The following is a 20,746-nucleotide window of genomic DNA, read 5'->3' as shown; positions in this document are numbered from 1 at the left end:
GACATCTGTATTGTTACTTGTATTTAATTTATCAAATATAGCAGTAAACATTTGGCATTGTTGCCTTAAAAGAAATCAGGCCAGATTGAGTGATTCATTCCTTTAGATACCGATAAAGGCGGGAAGAGGCCACAAGGTGGTCAAGACTAAGCGATCAGGAGATCTTTATGGATTGTAGAACAAAGAGAATTAAGATTATGAGAAACATTCGAGAATCCAATTCTACGATCAAACATTTCATTAGTACAATCAACATCAGATGAGGAGTACGAAGAGGGAAATATTGAACTTGTAGACATATTTTGTTGACTATCCATCTCAGGGGATTCGAAAATTGGAAGATTCAAACTGCAGACCCCTAGATAGAGGGAGCACAGGAACGAGTCATAGCCTAGAAGTGCTCAGAGTGTTGGGCATGTTAGAGGCAGATGCCTAGAGGACGTGTGTGTGGCCGAGAGTGTCAGGAAATAATCGAAATGTAACTAACGAAACAGTCCACTTAGGTTCGGCACACAAGGGAGTAAGTTGGCGAGAAAGATGGTGACTCCTCTGATAAGTCTGAATGTGGATGGACAAAACTTGCCGAAGTTCACGAGGAATGGGTCAGAGGTTCCTACGCGTCATTGCAAGACGTGCGAAACCATTTGGTTGGCAAGCGGTCAATTAGATAAAGACTATTGGTTGAGGGTGTTTCCTGCAACATTATAGGTAATAGCCATTTATTGGTTCTCAAAACTAGAAGATTAATAAACAAAATCTTGGGAAAAGCTGAAGAAGGTGTTCCTGACAGACTTTAAACTCCTATGAGATGATAATGAAATTGTTGCTGAAATGTACAATACCAAACAAGGGAAGCATGAGAACGTATCGGCATACAATCGTAGGCTCAAGGAGTTGCTGAGTAAGATGGAGAACTAGCCAGTTGAAGACTGATAATTAGGAGAGCACCAAAGGTAGTGGCGATGAAGAATCCAAAATCGTTCATGCCCTACGACGAGATATGATGAGAATGATGAAATAATTGAAGGCAAAGAAAGGAACCAGTAAAGAAACTAATGAACTATGGTGTATTGAGTGTAAAATTGAGGGGCGCATGAAAGTTAATTGTCCTAGAAAGATGTTATGTGAGATTTGACAGGTGATGGGTCATTCAATAAGGATTATCCATATAATTTGAAGACTAGAAGTATGCAAGTACTCTTCACATAGGGGGAGTGTACTCCATTGAAACCATAGAATGTATTGCCAAGCAGTTATGGAAATCAATGAGGAGGGCAAAATCAAATGCAGTACGATTGTAGAGGATGTTCTATCATACAATGTTGACAATATAGCGATTGGGGAAACTTTGTGAGAGATTGCTAGAATAAGAAAGCTAACAATTATTATGCAAATGGTGTTGACCTGGTGATCATGAAGACACCAATTGCCCGAAGCAAAAGGGTATTAATATGCTAGATGTGGAGGAACAAGATGAGGTAGTCTAGTAATCATGAGAGCACATACAAAAAAGGTGGTGTATTTAGACTCTTGTACGGAGAAGGAATGACTCTGAGAAGCCAGAGCAGAAGTAGAACAAGTGCTAGCGAAGGAATGAATAACCTCCAACGAAACTACAAGTACGTCATTGCAATCAAAGTCAGAGAAGAACATAGTTCGGTAGGTGCTACAGACAACCACAACCATCAAGGTGATAGACCTTCTTCAGACTATGCCCCAATTGAGAGTGGCAATTACGAACATGGTCAGTGATGACACAGTCAGCTAGAAACAATGTTAGCCACAAAAGGAACTGTTGGGGAAACCACCACATGAAGTGATCCAATGCTGTTGACAGTGAGCATTCGAAGGAAGCTAGATGTCATCGAGATGGAAATTATGGGGAAGAAATTGATAAAAACCATCGTTGGTGGAGGCTCGGGAGTAAACATATTGCCAGAAGATACTTGGAAATGCCTCGGAATACCAACACTTTGGCCACTGACCTTCCACTTGGTAGGTACTGACCAACACGACATCAAGCCGTTGGGAACATTGATGGCACAAAAAGTAATGATCGGGACACAACAATTTATTTTGGACTTCATAGACATCCCATTGCAAAAGAAGACATACGATGCACTCCTCAGGAGGGGTTGGCTGATTATTGCCTAGGTGAATCATAATTGGAAGCGGAATACACTCTTGATTGAGAGTGAAGGGAGGAAGTGTGCCATTGACTTCAGAAATAAAGTAGCGAGCGAGGAGTTGGCATCTTGTGAATCAGAGTTGAAAGTCAGAAAGTTGTGTATGGATGAAGGAAGCAAAGCCATGGAACCAAACAATGAAAGGGTGCTCGAGTTGGAAGACTGTTCTAAAGATGAGATGAGTTCCCTGAATGGAATTTTTCTCAGAGATGAGGTATTTCCAAAGAAACGGGACTCGGAATCAGGACTCGAAGTTAGACTCAGCTGGACTCGGGAAAGTGAAAAACTCAAGAAATTTAGAGATTTTTAAAGATTTAAAACTTGTTTCATGCACCTTTTATTGAATACACCTTAAAGACACAATAACATCATCAAACTCGGCTCATTTGATTACATACACAAGTATACATCAATCACATAAGCATAAACGCAAATTGTAGCTGAAGGAAATAGCAAACATAGATATATAAATATTGTCAAATGTATACAATATTACAAAACTCATGGAATAAAAAATCCATGTCATCATATGATCATCATCAAATGTTCCATACAAATACCAAAGGTAAATACAACTACAAGCCTATGGCTCAGAGGAGTGTGCACCATCTGGCCCCGACCCCTTGCGAAGGCGTCTAAGGTAGGTCCTGGATAATTCGACAGCCATAGCCGCTCCCCGTGACACCATGCCATGCTCACCAACATCAAGAACATCTCTTTCACTATCTGCCTCTGAATCTCCTGTCTCTACTCGTGCTCTCTGCTCCTCCTCTGCCATGGCTACAGCCTCAGCCTCTATATCTACCTGGTCGATCCAATCAGTGTCATCATCACTAAAGACAACCACAAGATCTGTCTCAGTGGCCCACTCTGCATCAGGATAATGATAGGAGACATGTCAGCTAATGCATTCTTTCTCATTCTCAGGCGGAGGTTGTAGTGAACAAAGATGAGATCATTCATCTTCTCCATAGATAATCTATTGCACCTCTTGGAGTGTAGGTGCTCAAACATACTCCAATTGCGCTCACAACCAGATGCACTGCATGGTTGGCTCAAGATGTGAATGGCCAACTTCTGAAGATTTGGTGTCATTGGGCCAAAAAAGCTCCACCAATTATCTGAGTTTGAAATGAGAAAAATAAATAAAATCAGTCTCACTCATAAACTCATTTAACAATATACAATAAAACTAAAATTAAGCCTTACAATTTATTTTTACCTGGCATCATAGTTGTCCTACTTTCTTTGGTGATAGGACGAGAGAAGGTCTCCCATTGTGCATTTGAGAACAATTGTAGCTCTCGATTAAGCTCTCTTTAAGTAGAACCAGCAGGTGCCATCTTCTCCATGATTGAGTATAGCCCATTAAGGACCTCCACATTAGCCTTGAAAGTAGGGCTAAAATGGAATGTTGGATTCAGATAATGGGCTGCTGCATGGATGGGCCTATGAAGCTGATGATGCCATCTCCTATCAATGATCTCCCAAATGGGACCATACTTGCTCTCATCTCCTCCATAGACGGATTTGATGCCCTCCTTCGCCCTATCCATGCCCTCATATATGTAGCCCATTGCAGGCTTTTCTCCATCCGCAACTCGCAACAGAACCACCAATGGCTTAACAAACTGCAAAATTGAAAATAGTGTAATTTAGAAAAAATGAGCAAATAAGAGAATATGATGAATAAGTTATAAAACAAAAAGTTAAATTGTAGAATTTATAAAAAAATTACCTTCACTATCCCATCACAAGGGATCCAAAAGTCTCGCTCATCGAAAATGTAGTCTGCCATATCTTTCCCTGTAGGGGTGGCAACATAGGATGAGGAAGACCACTCACCAACAATCATTTGTCTCAAGGCCGACTTACAGCGAAGCATGGGCCTCAATGTGTTGAAGTTTGTGGCAAATCTTGTGATTCCTGGACGAGCTAACTCCTTCTGCTTTGTGTATTGTCTCATAAAAGCGAACACCCATGAATGATTATATACAAATTTGCACACATTTCTTGCCCTTTCTACACATCTCTTGACCCATGGGAGTTTTCCAATATCCTCCAACATGAGGTCAATGCAGTGGGCGGCACATGGAGTCCAAATTATAGATGGGTGCCTCTCCATCAATTGTCTACCTGCAGCAACATAATTTTTTGCATTGTAATTAATGAAGTTACAAAATAGTAATTAATTTGCAAACAAAATTAGTTTGTAATCAAAAGTTTACCCGCAGCAACATAATTTGTTGCATTGTCGGTCACCACCTGTACCACATTCTCCTCACCCACCTCATCAATCACCTCCTCTATCTGCTCACATAGGTAGGTGGCATTCTTGCAATGGGTGGAGGCATCAATGGACTTGATGAAAACGGTGCCCCCTGAAATAAAAAAAATAAAGCAAGATGAATGATCATTCAATAAATCATTAAATGAAAAATAAAAAATTAATGACTTAATGAAACTAAAATTAATCAATCACCTGCGGAAGAAACACGAAAATTAAGGAGAGTTCTATTTCTACTATCCGTACAACCATCAGTCATGATGGTGCAACCTTTAGTGCTCCATATCTGGCGTTGTTCACCTAATTCCTTCTTCACATCATTTACCAATTGAGTCAAAATGGGTCCCCTCAAATCAGACTCAGAAGGGGCTTTGAACGCTGCCTCGCATATGGTAAGGGCATCAACCATTTCTTGCCAATTAGGAGACCTGTCACAAATAAATTGTTAGATTTATCTTGTATTAGCTAATAATTATTTATTTAATTATTAGTCTATTATACTCTACGCTTAAGCTAAACTTAGGCATTTAATAATATGGAAGGTATTTAATAATTATTCTAATTATTTAATACACTTTATCCCTTTAGGGTTGCACATCTTTAGGGTTGCATATTCCCCTTTTATAAGGATTGTATTGTAGTTTTTTATTTGATTCCCTCTCTAAATGATAATCTTTTTCTTAAGAGCCATTATTGTGTTTTTGTCTCCAATCTTGTCTTGTGACAGGTATTTTGCTTGCAGGTGCTCTTGGGAACTCTGAAGTTGTATTTTCTCAACTTCTTCATGGTATTAGAGCCTACATCTGCTGCTACTTGTTCTTGATTTTTTAGAAGATTTTTTTGGAGGCAAGGGTTTCAGTTTTTTTCAGAGTTTTATTTTGGATCTGGGGTGCTTCTTTGTTTCTGGGCATTTTGGGCTCACACGGACCTCACTGTTGAGCTCAAAACACCCCAAAATCCCCATTTTCATATAAAATTTGTCCAATTTGGACAACTTTGGCTTTGGGAATTTTTTTTTAAATTTTGGCCCTTCAAGGGCACGCTTTTCAAGAAAAATCAAAAAAAATTTGGGCAGTTTAACAGTTTGCCCAGGCCGGAACCCTCACCAATGATCGTTGACAGTCCCTTAACCACTAGGGCCAGCCTTTTGGTTACTATTGGTCTCCCAGGCGGTTACCAAACTGACAGTCTGTAACCTGCTGGCCAACAACGGCCCTGCCGCCCGGAGCACAGTCATCGCCGCCCAGAGCACCTCTGCCGTCGCCACCAGGATCTCTGCCGCCGCCGCCTGACGACCACCACCGCTCAGGCAGAGAGCCACCTTTGTCCAGTCACCTCCTCTTGCTCCTCTTTGAAAGCCTTTTTGATAGGGGGGAGGTTTTTTTGTCATAAGTTGGGCAAACGGAGTCGATTTTTGACAACACTTGCTAAAGGTTTTGCAAATGGGGTTGCAAGCTAAGTGGGTTTAACCTTGGAGGGAACCCTGTGGTTAAGCGCGCTTGAGTTGGAGTAGTACTGGGATGGGTGACCTCCCGGGAGTCCCAATGCTTCACCCTTGTGAGCATCACCTAGATGCAATGAGTGTTAAGTGGACCATTCATTCTCATGAGAGATGGGTTCTTGTGAACCACTACTCATGAAACATGGGTCAATGAGTTTGACTCAAAAACTACACAGTTGAACCCTGATAGCAATATCATACTTTGGCTTGTTGTGGAAAATACCTCCTACTTATCAATTGATGAGCTAAAGGGGCTCTATAATGAATGGTTCATGAGGCACAACACTTGCTGAAGGTTTGGCAAATGGGGTTGCAAGCTAAGTGGATTAACCTGGAAGGGAACTCCGTGGTTAAGCACGCTTAAGTTGGAGTAGTACTGGGATGGGTGACCTCCCGAGAAGTCCCAATGCTTCACTCATGTGAGCATCACCTAGATGCAATGAGTGTTAAGTGGACCATTCATTCTCATGAGAGATGGGTTCTTGTGAACCACTACTCATGAAACATGGGTCAATGAGTTTGACTCAAAAACTACACAGTTGAACCCTGATAGCAATATCATAGTTTGACTTGCTATGGAAAATACCTCCTACTTATCAAATTATAGGACTCCTGACACCTATCAACCCCATACAATTTTTTTGATTTATGATCAATATCATGCAACACTAAAACATATTTGTTTTTTAGGTTAATATCAACACCATCAATGCTATCAATGCCATCCTTAATGCACAACTGTGTAGGTGAAGTTAGAGCAACACTATGGTCAAAAGTAGATCCATACCAAACACGATCCACATTCTCACCCAGACCAACATAAGCTTCAGCTCTCACATAAGATGTGGAGTCATCATCATTGGCTAATTGGAAAACATCTTCATATATGTATGAATATGCCCATCATATGCACTAGTGTGATCAACCTCGTAGGATAGCTCTACCTCTAAGCTTCCTACCAAGAAACTCGTACATTCATTACTTGAAATAACATCTTTCTAATGACTGAAAATTGCACTTTCAAGTGAAGATTGCTCGTCGGATGTGACTGCAAAAGATGACTGATTTTCTAATTTGGCAACCTCTGTGACGGAATCTCCTTCAATCTTCATGTACTCTTCATCTATAGCTTCAGTAGGTGACTCTCCTATGTCCTTGCCCTTATAGGGCTGAAGTGAACTTGTGGTTCTATTTTCTTTAGAGCTTAGAGTCCAATCTCACATGCATGTTGACTGATTTTTATCTTCTCCAAGATCATCCATATGCTGCAAGTCACAAACAAGTGCTTCTTCTTCCTTCACTAACCCTTCTTGAAGGGTAACTTTTGACTTTCTTTCTTTATCCTTCTGATGTACTTCACCATGCTTATTTTACAAGGTCTCAAGGTTACAACCAAACTTAAGAAATCATTAAAGGAAACCTATTTTTCAAATCCCTTGGGCATGCTTTGGTACTCTTCAAAGAGTTGGATAGCTTCCTGTTGATAAGTCCTCTTGTTCTGATCTTCAACCCTGTTAAAACCCATTGCTGTACCTCTGAATTTTATTGAATCACCCAATAAGATGGTAGGAACTTGGACTCTAAGACCACTATGCTATCCTACCCTGTTCTGCACTAAATCTGCCTTGTTTTTTCTCTGATTTTTCCTTTATCTAAAATTTTGTGTTTTCTGATTTATTCTCGTGTTGAATGTTGTATAATTGTTTCTTGGCATAAACAAGTGCATATAATAATATAGAATACAAAGCAATGAAGGAACACACAGTAAACTTCTTATTTCTCTTTAAATGTCAATGAAGGTACAATGATACCAGATCTGATAAAGGTCTGATATAATTACAACAGTAAGATATTTCCTTCAATAATGTAATCTATATTGATTCCAAATGCAATACATACCTTGATCATACAAATGATGTAGTAACACAATAGGACGCCATATGATCAATTTGTCAAGGAAGAAGGTGGTACTTCAGCCGAAACAGGTACGGCTATAGGAGATAATTCCAAAACAGGAATGAACACTTGGAAAGAAGCTGGAAATCTCTCACATAAATCTGCAATATCAGTTATGCCTTCAAACCCTAGGTGCGCTTGGACTGAATTGATGATTTCCTCTTCAATCTTCACAAATACCAATCACCCATATGCAGAAATAATTTTATAAATTATTTCCCAACTGATATAAACCTAGGACCTTTGCCAAATGCTTCCAAAATTCCTCAAACTAGTCACCCCTATGCAGAACATTATTATTAAATGTTTTTATCAGCAAATTATCAAAATATCTCAAAATAAGGGTCTAGAACCCTAGTGCCCAGCCACACAAGCTTAAACCAGCAACAAATCCCTCATCAAATAATCAAAATGATTGCCATAATGCTGTCATGAAACCCTCATGGTTGAATCTTCAATATCTCACAAAATCTCAAATACCCAACTTGGAATTTTGCTCGCAAATCTTTTCCAAGTTGATCAAAACCCTAGCAGCTGTAAGCCTACAAATAAAATACCATTTTCAGCTCCTTCTCAATGCCAAATACCTGCAATATGCTCAAGTATAATATCTGGATGAGATTATCCCTTGAGTGCTCTTGGGTGATCTTCGACTCCTACAAACATTGTTCTCTTTGAGGGATTTCGTTCTCAAAAGGCTATGGCCTCCACCAACCAGAAAACCCTTGTTTCAACTCTTCTCATAAAATGTGTAATCAAGAATGAATAATAAAGCTCTCAAATGAGCTTTTATATTTCTCAAAAATTCCACACACACCTCCTGGCCTTTTAAATCATTTAATTTATTTTTGATGTCATTAAATTCCCAAAAGTTGGCACCCACTTTTGGCTTAGTAATCATTACTTTACCAAACGACTTTTTAAATAATCATTTTGACCCCCTTATAACGTCATAACATAAAGTCACTTGATATAATTTAATATATTAAATGAACACTTTACCCCTTATATCCCCTTTAGTCATAAAGATATTTAATTAAATTAATTATATTAAAGTCAATGCTAGATTAGACTTTAATTAAATTAAATCATTAAACTACATGAAATGCCAAATATCAAACCAACAAGTGATCCTACCAACTTTCTAAATATAATTGTGGTGCCCTCTGACCATCCCGATGACTTACCATAGATAGTAAGTATTGGACCCAAATGTCCAAGTGAATTACTAAAAATAGTGAGTATAAACAGAATTTGAAAGACCTTTGCAAGGCAAACCACAAATAAACTGTTGTGTAAGATGGAGAGTACTAAAATAGACACTCAAAAGCCCCCCTAAATCGTCACATTAGCCTACGGGGATCAGTGGTAATAGGCTAACGTTTGGAAAATAAATGATGCTTTGGAAGGTGCAAAAAAGGGTACATTAAAGTTCTATGGAGTTGAGCATGTGTATGATTGTTTGGTAAACTTTTGGAAGTGTGCTGGTTGGTTGGAAGGTTTGATTGAAGAGTTATCATGTTTCTGAAAGATGCCAACTGCTGATTGGCACAATCTGATAGGTTTGTTTAAATAAAATTCTTTGACCAGCGTGTAGATGTTTTGGGTTTTGAAGCGTTATTGAGGTTTGCTTGCGTGTTATTGACTTTTGAATGTTGCACAATGAAAGAGGTATGCAAAATACAACTAATCTAATACTGAAAATTGAATTCAAAATTCTGATTTCTTTATTGCTGCAAACAAAATGACAAATAATGACTAATTTATTTCACACAGGGCTCAAATAGCATACCAAGAATCCAGAGCTTGCCTGGTTGAACTTCCTTATTTGATTGAAATGCAATATATGCTGAAATAGGAGCCTTCACACTGTGTTAACAGCTCCAATATGCTTAACTGTTCCTAGTATGAATTATCAAAAACAAATGATGAAGAATTATGTAGACCCAAATTGATTTCCAAAACCTTGCCAAGAGAAGTCACCAAATTTGGACTCTTTCCCCAATAAATTGCATATGTAGCTCAAATGAGATATGGATTCTCTGAAATAACCACTAATCTGCCTTAATCCAATCCCAACAATGAATTCCCATGCAAAAGTTGATTCCAAAACCTCCCTGTTTATTTATTTGATCTCCCAGGCTAGCTAGAATGGTACGGCTGGCCCCAAATGTGCACAAATTTCATTGAAAATGATCAAAGTCCTGCCCAGATCTGAATTTCAGAAAGATAACTTGTTGTAGCTGTCATTAAATCAAGCTATGGCTAGGAGGTAAGCATTCCCCAAAGCTTTCACTCTGCATTTTGGTAGCATTTCATTATAAAAATTCTTGGATACCAAAACCAAGAGCCCAACACTCTTATTTATAGACTTTGTGTCTCCAAATTCAAATTCATATTCCCTCCAAATAAACGGCAAACCCAAATGCACATTCACTTCACATTATTTTGAAATTACATTTCATTTCTCCTTTCTCCAAATTGACCTTCTCATAGGAGCAAATATACTTTATAAAAATGACTATAAAATCATAATGTGGCATCCAAGGTAGATAAGTGAAATATATTATAAAATTAACTTATTTCTCCATAAGGCGTCCATCTTGCCTTATTAATATTTCACTTTATAAAGTATTTTTCCTCAACAATAAATCGCCCAATATATAATTAAGGAAATGACTTAGATATCAATATAACTTAAGCAATCCCTTTAAAATAAATCGTCCAACCTTTGCCTTAAGTTATAATTTAATTTAAAACACCATTTTTCATCAAATACTGAACCTGCCAAAACAAGCTCCAAGGATATGGGGAAACAAGCTGAGAGAATTGCCTTGCCAAAAATAGTCACTGAACTGAGCTGAAGAACCCTTGCCAAGAATAGCACCAAAAAATGCTTGGAAGACCAACTGCTCAAACTGACCTGCCGGAAATAGCCATCTGAACAGGCCTGCTTGCTAAAAATAGTACTTACTAAAAATAGCATACTGCTAAAAATAGTAAGTGTTTCCAAAGTGATTTTAACCACATTCTGAGCAGCTATTGCACTTACTAAAAATAGTAAGTCCGAAAAAAGTCACCCGATGTAGATGCACGTCGAACCATCTTGAAGCTCTCTAAAAACCCAGAAAGAATCCATAATCCAAACTATCAAACTCCCACATACACCCCCTGAAAACACCAAAGAATCCTCCTACAAAATAGGAAAAACCTCAATTTTTGCTCCCGACTAGCTTACGGGCCTTTAAAATAGGCTAACGGCCAACTGAACTAATCACTGCGGAGAAGGGGACATTACACTCTAACATAAAAGAATATTGCATCCAAAGACATTAGCTTGACCTAATGGAACTAGGGATAGGGTACACCCTAAGATTGCAAGGGAGGTCTTCAAGTTTGCTAGCCCACTTTTAGCTCCTCATTGATCCAACATCAATCAAATCATTTCTCAGCTTGTGATCATATTGCATGATTAGAGGTTCCTTTTATAGCCAATTTCATGGCTAGTTAGCAGGTCAAATGTGCCTACAAAACAAAGCCTTTACTTGGTTGTTTTCCTCCACTAAGAGGAAACCACTAGGAAGGTATACGCATATAAATATTGTGAGCATGTAAAAAAATCAGACCTATAGTTCGATTCTAGGTGCATGGTAGTCATGATCCATCTATCATAAATATCTCTCAAGGTGCAGTTTTTCTGATATATTCCTTCCATATTTGGAGGATTGTTAGCTTCGGACACTAGGAGAGCATTTGGGAATCCCTGGCTTCTTCTCAAGATTGTTCAGCTGGTTCTTTTCTCCTAAGGGCATCTAGACTCTATATCGGCCCATCTGTGGTGGTTAGCTAGAACCTTGTCTCTAAGGTTGTTTCCCTAGATTTGTCAAAAGTTGTTTCTGTCAGTGAGCCTCTATTTGTGGTATGTTTCTTATTTTATGGCATTTGTATATTTTGATTTTTTTTTGGTTTCACCTGTTTGGGTTTAGTGCCATCTTTTTTAGCTTTATGTCTTTCTAGTTCTAGTATTAGATATATTTGGTTCTGGAATTCCTTACAATTCTGTCTGATTAACTATTGTGATCTGCTATACTTTTGAGTCCAATTGGTTTACTTTGATCATTTATGGACATAATTATAATTCTTTTTTGCACCATGGTCCCTAGTGCATTTTGTATAGATCCGGTGGCAATTAATATGGTTTTGTGTGTGACATTGTCTATGTTTTTCTATCACAGGTTATAAAAATTGGAGATGCTGAGGCAGATGATGTGGTAGCTACTCTAGTAGATCAAGTTTTGCAAAGAGGATTGAAAGCCGTTATTGCATCTCCAGATAAGGATTTCAAGCAATTGATTTCTAAAAATGTTCAATTACTGATGCCAAGACCAGATGTTAAACGCTGGTCTTTCTATACCTTAAAGCATTACATGGCACAACATGAATGTGACCCTAGTACCGATTTAAGCCTCCGTAAGCTTCTTCTCCAATTATGTGTTTTTAGTTTGAATTGAATGTAATGAAAGTTGTTTTACTGCTTTTGAGTGTAAAGAATGAATACACTTGGATCATGACAGAATTCTAATTTCTTACATCTCTAGCCATTTTATTGAGGAGGTTTTGGAAAATTTTCAAAAAAGCTATGCTTCAGCTTCCATTTTTATAAACTTGCTCCTTCTATAGATTTAACATATTACAAAGTTCATGTAAGTATATTATTCTAAATGTTATTTTTGTATGCAAAAGTCATCTGCTACAACATCAAGAATGCCAAGAATGGTAGTTCAAGAGAGGTCAATGGATAAGATGTAATATCCCTGGCTGATTATGATGAGAAATTCTGATTGCTTTGGCTTGGGATATTTTGTCAAACACTTTGGCATAATGGCTGTTATAAGTTTTCAGACTTGTTTGGAAACATTAACAATTAAGCATAATCAAGATATGACTTGCAAACAACTACTAAACAACTATATAACCTTCTAGGATGATTGTGCAACTTGTTTTGTGTTTTCCAGTGTAAGTATATGGGTTTGAAAGCAATAAACACATACCTACAGCTGACCGTAGTTTTAGCAAACAGTTGGCATGAAACCAAGAGACAATGTACAAATGAAAAGCAACCTTATTACTCCTTTATTCATGAGACGATTCATTACATTGACCAAACAAGTGCTGAAGTACCTAGCAACTTAGCAATGAATTCTCAGAAAGTCTGAAGACACATGGCAGTCATTGAAGTCTGCATACTACTGAAAATTACAAGGGAGTAATGATGCCAAATGAACCTGATTAGAATCGCCCAAACTTGTGATTGAAGAAGCAAGCAAAATCCTTTGTTTTGGAGCCTTCACAAAGCCAAATCGATTTGTTTTACAAATCGCCCCTGCTGCATGTATAAGGTTTGATAATAATTGAATTCCAGCTATAAAGACTCCTCTTAGACCCTGAACAATATCACTGCCTTCCTCCTATCAAAGTGCTACCACCAAATGGGAAGTTCGATGCTTAAACAAGAGGACATGAGCAAAATCGTGGCAATGGTAGACTGAATCAGACTTGCTTCAGATCTGAAAATGTGACTGAATTATCCCCTCCAAAAATGCTTGCTAAGGAATCACCTTCTTACTCCTAATATGCAGATGCCAAATTGTATGACAATGTACCAAGGAGCTGAAGTCTTCTTCCAATTCATCCCCGTTTCTATGAAGAGTCTCAGTCCTTGATCAGCTGCTGTCACGACCTCCTTCCATACACCATACCTATCGATCAGACCCTAGGAATAAGGCGCTCCAATCAAGAGATGTAATCGTGGCTTCTATGAACTCTTGATGCAAAATCATGGTCTTTTTCAAGTGTGGCAAAATCTGAATAGGTCTGAGGCAACAACTTTGGCATAATTCACTGCAATCAGCTCTTGGTGATTGATTGATGAAATCCTCTAGCCTTCAAAATATCTCCATTTGACTTCTCTAGAATTGAGTCTTGCAAGTTGGTCTTTGGCCACAATTTAAGCACAATTGAGATGACTGAAGTATCACCTCCTCAAGCAACCCTTCAAGAGATCTTTCACTCCCTCAGTTATGCTATCAATAGGAGTTTTCATTCCCAAAGATAATATTCTGCAGAAATCCCTTGGTTCAACAAAACCCAATCAATATCAAAATCAATTTCCAGGCTGCCTTGAAGCTCAACTAGATCTCCCTTTATACTTTTTTTTCAGTCCATCTCTAGAAGCTTCTAGATATAATATTATTTCATTGAGTGACTTTATGATATAATATTACTTCATTAAATTAATTAAATATAAAGTCATCTTTTAATTTTTAATTTATTTGATAACTTTATAAATAATTAACTTAATACTATTAATTAAAATAATTAATTAAGCTATCCATAAAAAATAACAATAATTGAACAACTTAACTAATTAAATTAATTAATTACTCTTACTCCAAAAATGGGGACATTACATAAGAGAATCCCTCCTAGGACCAACCAGAACCTAGCCTGCACACATGCAATCTATTGAGAAGAATATGGTGATGATATCCAAATTAAATATTGACATGGACAACCAATGTTATGCATACCTGTTGGTGTCTGTTTTATCATCTACCAAACATTAGGATAGGATACCCGAAGGTATTCTATCCTCTCCTGAAAAATCACTACTGATTCCAAGGTATATATGTGCGAACAAGCGACTTTAGTGGAATAGCTTCTTGGGTAGTGTATGCTGAAATTTTCAAGGGGGACTTACGTTTGACAAGTATTCTTTTGAACTGCTGAACTTAGATGGATTTAGCAATTTAGGCTCTTCTTTTTTTGGGGGGGATTTTCTGGGATTTAGACTTTCAAAAGAAAGGGAAAAAGGGATAGAGTTCAAGAAGGCTAATCTAATCCTACGAATTCTGGAGACGGTATCAACTGGGTGCTCTTGAGAAACCAAACCTTGCTTCGCCACACTAGGGACAACTACACAAGGCCGGTGCAATCTTCAATGGGTTGTGCTTATGATCGAGATGTTGGGATGCACAGGGGATGGGCTCAGACTACTTTGCATGGTGAGATGGAAATCATCCATACACCAAAAGTATGAGCAAAGATACACCATCAATTGACACTTATCAAATCCTTCCTTTGAATTAACAACAATGAAAGCAAATCTAAATTAATTTTAACTAAGTGTTGAGGCAATTGGAACCATGCAAATCATTCAAATAATAGAGATTACAAAGCAGCGCACATGCAATATATTATCTGGAAATGACCTTAAGCAACAATACATCAAAAACCTCACCCTTTTCAAATGAGAGGAGGTAACCTTATATAGTTTCTCAAAAATAAATGAATGGCCGAGATCAAACAGTGATCAAGGGCCAAGATTGAAAGTCCTAAACCCTAATTAGGGTTTCCCGAAATACTATCAGTTCAAGCAAATGAAAGAGTGACAAGTGGCGCAACTGCTAATTTTACTGAGGTGAGTGGCCACTTTCCTCTTTCAGAGATTCAACGTATCTGGACACCATGAGCTTGACCTCCTCCATGGTGACACTTGGCAAACCGCCAATTTGGAAGTCGACGAGATCCACATCGTCGACACATGTAGCAAGGATGCCTTCCCACTCCACTGCCTGGGTGAGGAAGTTGTCATCGATGGAGAGGAAGTTTGCAATCTTAGAAAGATCGCCTTTGTCAATCATCCCTGAATCTCGGAAGAAGCTTGCTGAATCCTGGCTCTCAGGTTCTCTGTTTGTAAATGCTTCTCCCTTAGGCTTTCCTTCTGCCAGATCTCTGACGCCACCCGGAATACCTTGCCCAGGATCTCTCTAACCCTTGCCTCTGTCTCAAAACACTTGGTCTCGGATTTCTTCAGAACCTCAATCCGAGTGACCAGAGCATAGTACCACGTGCCGAAGTCGTACCTATCTCCTGTCTGTATGATGCCTGCATCCACTAAGCTCTTCTTTGACATGCCTCGGATAACCTTTAGGTGAGGGAGTATTTCATTCTGAATTTCATCCACTTCTTCCCAATTGGATGATAGATTCTGGATACGATCAATCAACAAAGAAGTTGCCTCATGTGCTGATACTAAGTTTTCTACCAGGGTGTGAGCACGTATCACAGCATCTGAAATCCACTCCTTTTCTTGAGTGTATGATCCCTTCATCTCATCATAGTCCTTCATTGATCCTTGCTGAAGAGGCTGTGGTGGAGTAGTTGGGACTTCATGGTTGAGTGGGCTGGTAAGATGGAGAACATACTTCCTCCACTGCTGATTCTCTTCTTCCACTTTCTTTCTCTTTTCTTTCTCATGAGCCAGCCTTGTCTTTAGAACATTACAGGAGTCGTCAAAATATTGGATCTCCTGGTCCTGGGTAGGCTTACCCATCTCTATGGTGGTGATCTTGTAGTCATCTGCGGTGACATTGTCCCTAGTCTTCCCTTCTTTGGGCACTGCTATCTGGACTGTCCTGAATCCGACACTGTCTCTCTGAATCAGGGAGAACTTCCTGGCTGGTTTGGGCGGTTTAGCTGCGGCGGGTTCATTCACCTTCTCCAGGAATGCTACGGTAGCCTCCTCGGTTGAGTGGACATCCTTGGGAACCTTGGCCTTTATCCTTGCTCTGAGCCAATCAGGAATGGTTGATTGTTCTACAGTGTTCCGATCAAACTCATTGTCTGCTTCTCCTACGTTCGCTGGTATGCCATCCAAGAAAATTATAGGGGCTTCATCCTGCCCCCTGTCTGGAGTTCGGAAGACCTTCTCCACCACCTCCTCAACTGGCTGGGAAAGCACTCTTACTTCATCATCACTCACATAGATGTTCATCTCTTGTTCCCCAATTGTACTCTGATCAGGTGCAATGGAAGCAACACTTAGGATGGAGTGACTTTCGCTGGATTCTCTTCTCTCAACTACAGCCCTTTTCCCTGTGCACTTTGTGGAGCTTCCACCCAACTCCTTTCTCTTTCGAGATCCAACGCTTTCCGGATTCCGAGCATCACCTGCAGAGGTACAAGGGTGGACGGACAGAGTATCATCCACTCCCATTAATTCATAAGTTAGAACCATACCTTTGGCCTTCAACTGTTTTGTCTTTTCAGATGCCCACCACCTTGAGTACTCAACCACTGACCTCATGAGGTTTGCTAGATCTGATTTTTCTCCCTCTGTCCAATCTATCAAGACTAAAGGTTCATTCTTCATCTTTTCAAAACCCGGCTGCTGAAGTTCTAAGCTTTCTTCCACCTGATCGGCAACTTTGAACACTTCCATTGCTCTCACCATACTTAAAGGAATTCTTGACCAGAACCTCTTCCGGATCTCGAAACTATCGGCTGCATTAGCCCAGTAGTCTTCTAGATCCAGTCTGTGCTCAAACATTGTCCCTTCGTTCTTCTTTATCCTATGGAATGGATCGAAATCTTTTCTTGCCATGTATTGGTAAAAGAGATACCAGGCCAGTTCTTTCTCTGCGGTAGCTGCAGCTTGTGATGATGGACATGTTTCCAGCCCATTACCAATTGTAAGTGAGGATGTGCTTGCCTTCTTCTGCTTATCCCTTTGAATCACTATATACTCCTCCAATTGTCTCACAACCTCGAGCAACACCACTCGGTTGGTAGGGTAAGCTGGAAGCTTGTATGGAGGACCAGAGAATCCCTGAATTTGGAGGTAAGTGAACTTTGGATATTGGATGTACCAACACCCGAACCAACCGATGAAGTCCATAGACTCTTGAGAGAGCCTCTGGTGCAGGCCACCTTGAAGGGTCCGGGTAATGTGCATCAGGAAGGCATCATTCACCCTTTTGAAATGGAACTTCTCCTCCATATGGAGCTGGGGATAGCAATCATATACCGGAAATTGGTTCTCCTTGTTCCCAACTTCTCCTCTACAAGTGAGACCTCTGTACCTGTAGGTCCTGGCTAAAGAATAGAACAAGTAAGAACTCATGAAGAAAGTCCTATTTGCCTCCAGATTCCTCAGCTGGCTGTCTAAACTGTCGCTGATCATACGGGCCCAGTCTATCATTTTTATTCCATTGATTATTTCATTAATGAAATAATACATCCAGGATTCGAATGGAGCTCCCTGAGGATTTCCTATTATTCTATTGAGCAAGACAATCATGTCCCCAATGCCCTCCTTGAAGTATGCTCGCACTAGGCTTTTTCTTTGGAGTTTAGAGGCACCCTTCCTCGGCTTGTCTAGCTAGGAATGATTAACTATGGCATCATATTCTTCCAGGTGATCATGGTACAGACTGTCAGCTTCGTCCTTGGTCATATATACTGTGTTGTGGTACTCAGGGATCTTGAAGGCCTCTCTGATGGCCTCATCGCTGACATTCGCCAACACTCTTCCATCAGGTGCAACAATATCCTTACAGATGGGGTTGTAGTGTTTGGCACATTCAACTACTAGTTCATTGCACTGCATGGTGGGGAGGAAGCCTGCAGCATGCACGATACCACTCTTCATCATTTTCCGCGCAATGGTGGTAGGCACAAGGTTGTCCAGACCAAACATTTGCTTCTTAAACTCCCTCAGATTGATGTGTCTGAGGTTGGTGTCGCTGATATTCTTCCACTTGGAAGTCATCCTTGACTCTGGAGGAGCATCTTTATCTACCTGGAAGTTCATGGTGCTTAAGACCTGCAGATGAATGATAAAAACTTTAAGTTAGAAAAAATTCTGCAGAATTTCGAAAAAAATAATGGGGCCGCGAAATGGCTAAGTGTTGGAAAATTTTCCATTTTTTCACTCTCATTACTTAGCCACAAAAGTTGAATTTTCACCTCCAGACCCTCAGCCTTGAAGCTGGTTGAAGTCACCATCAAGTGTTAAAACTTTCGAAAATTTTCATACTTAGCCAAAAAAATTGAATTTTCACCTTTAGACCCTCAGCCTTGAGGTCGGTTTAAGTTACCATCAAGTGTTAAAATTTTCAAAAACTTTCATACTTAACCAAAAAAAATATAATTTTCTTTCTCCAAAATTTTTGAAAAAAAAATCATTTATTAAATTCCGGAAAATATTCAGAAAATTCACAATTTTAGTTTTACCTCGGACTTGGATAGGAATAAGGCTAGACTTTTCTCCAAAATATTGAGAAAATTCAGAAAAGATGCCTTTCTCCAGAAATCTGTAAGCCTTCTGCCAAAAAAAATATTATCCCACTTCCAGCAATATCTAGAATTTCCTCCAGATGATCTTCAAACTGACATACTTTACTAAGCTCTCCTTAGTAATTTTGAACTTCTTGATGTAATAATGAATTTGATAATGAAGTATTTGTAGACAAGTTTTAAGAAAAACCCCTAAAATCATCCAACTCATACTTCTAATTCTAAAAAAACTTTCCATTTTGATTTAAGTTTGAAGATATTCATTAATCCTCCAATATTCCCTTTCAAAAAAACTTTCCATTTTGAATTAATATCTCAATAAATTTTTAATATTCCCTCAATATTCTCAAAAAAAAACTTTCCATTTTGGATTTATTTTGAGGATTTTTTTTTTATTTAGCTATTTCTTCATTTTGGATTTAATTTTGAAATCTCTATGGATTTTGTGACATCATGTTGACTTTGTTTGACCTTCCATGTGTAGGTTGATTTTTTGAATTTATCTCCATCTTTTCAAATTTTGGCGAACTTTGCCAACCTCTCCAAGGTATGGCGGACTTTGGCTAGAACTCCTTCATGGCCTCTCTTAACGTGAAAATTTGACTAAGGCATTGGGGCGGACTTTGATGTTGACTCCTCCATGGCCTCCTTTACCTTGGCGGACTTTGGTGTTGACTCCTCCATGGCCTCCTTTAGGTGGGGCGGACTTTGGAGTAGGCACCCTCAAGGTCTCCATCATCCTGGCAGACTTTGGCTATGACACCCATGGACCCTCCTAGCCTATGGCAGACTTTGGAGGTTGCTCCCAACACTTGGCAAGCTTGGGCGGACTTTGTTGTTAGCTCCTTCCTTGAGCGGACTTTGGAGACACCTCCTAGGGCGGACTTTAGTGTTAGCTCCTTCCTTGAGCGGACTTTGGAGACACCTCCTAGGGCGGACTTTAGGCATCCCTCCTCTTGGGCGGACTTTGGTGGTCTCTCGTCTTGGGCGGACTTCAGCCTTAGCCCCTTCATGGCTTCTTGAGCTTTGGCGGACTTTACCTTGGCCTCTTCATGGCCCCTTCAACCTTGGGCGGACTCTACCTTGGCCTCTTCATGGCCCCTTCAACCTTGGGCGGACTTTAGCTTGGCCTTTTCATGGCCCCTTCAACCTTGGGCGGACTTTAGCTTGGCCTCTTCATGGCCCTTTCAACCTTGGGCGGACTTTAGCTTGGCCTCTTCATGGCCCCTTCATGGGCATGGCGGACTTTAGCTTTAGCCCCTTCATGGCTTCTCAAGCTTTGGCGGACTTCAACCCTTGCGCCTTCATGGTCTCCTTCCTCCTTGGGCGGACTTTCACCTTAGCACCCATGTGACCTCTATAGACTTGGGCGGACTTCAACCCTTGCGCCTTCATGGTCTCCTTCCTCCTTCGGCGGACTTTCACCTTAGCACCCATGTGACCTCTATAGACTTGGGCGGACTTCAACCCTTGCTCCTCCATGGTCTCCTAAGGTGGGGCAGACTTTAGAGTGGGCACCCATGTGACCTCCAAACTCATGGCGGACTTTAGGCAAGGCGCCCACATGGACCCCTAAGGCATGGCGGACTTCATGCATGGCTCCTTCATGGCCTCTTCAGCCTTCGTGATGGAGTTTGAACCTGCAGAAACACTTCAAAAACCTTGTTAGCCAGACTT

The 20,746-nt window shown here is 39.8% G+C and overlaps 1 protein-coding gene across 1 annotated transcript in view; it reads left to right on the top strand.

Moving 5' to 3' along the window:
- The window catches only part of LOC131067528 (uncharacterized), a 174,870-nt gene that overhangs the window by 104,392 nt on the left and 49,732 nt on the right, over window positions 1-20,746 (top strand). Inside the window, exon 3 of the mRNA XM_058002563.2 lies at window positions 12,166-12,400. Coding sequence (XP_057858546.1) covers window positions 12,166-12,400 — 235 coding nt within the window. The remainder of the gene's footprint in view (window positions 1-12,165; window positions 12,401-20,746) is intronic.

This window comes from Cryptomeria japonica, chromosome 10, assembly GCF_030272615.1.
Source record: "Cryptomeria japonica chromosome 10, Sugi_1.0, whole genome shotgun sequence".
NCBI classification, from domain to species: Eukaryota; Viridiplantae; Streptophyta; class Pinopsida; order Cupressales; family Cupressaceae; genus Cryptomeria; species Cryptomeria japonica.
Note: the sequence above shows the minus strand (reverse complement) of the source record. Positions and strands in the feature narration are given on the sequence as shown.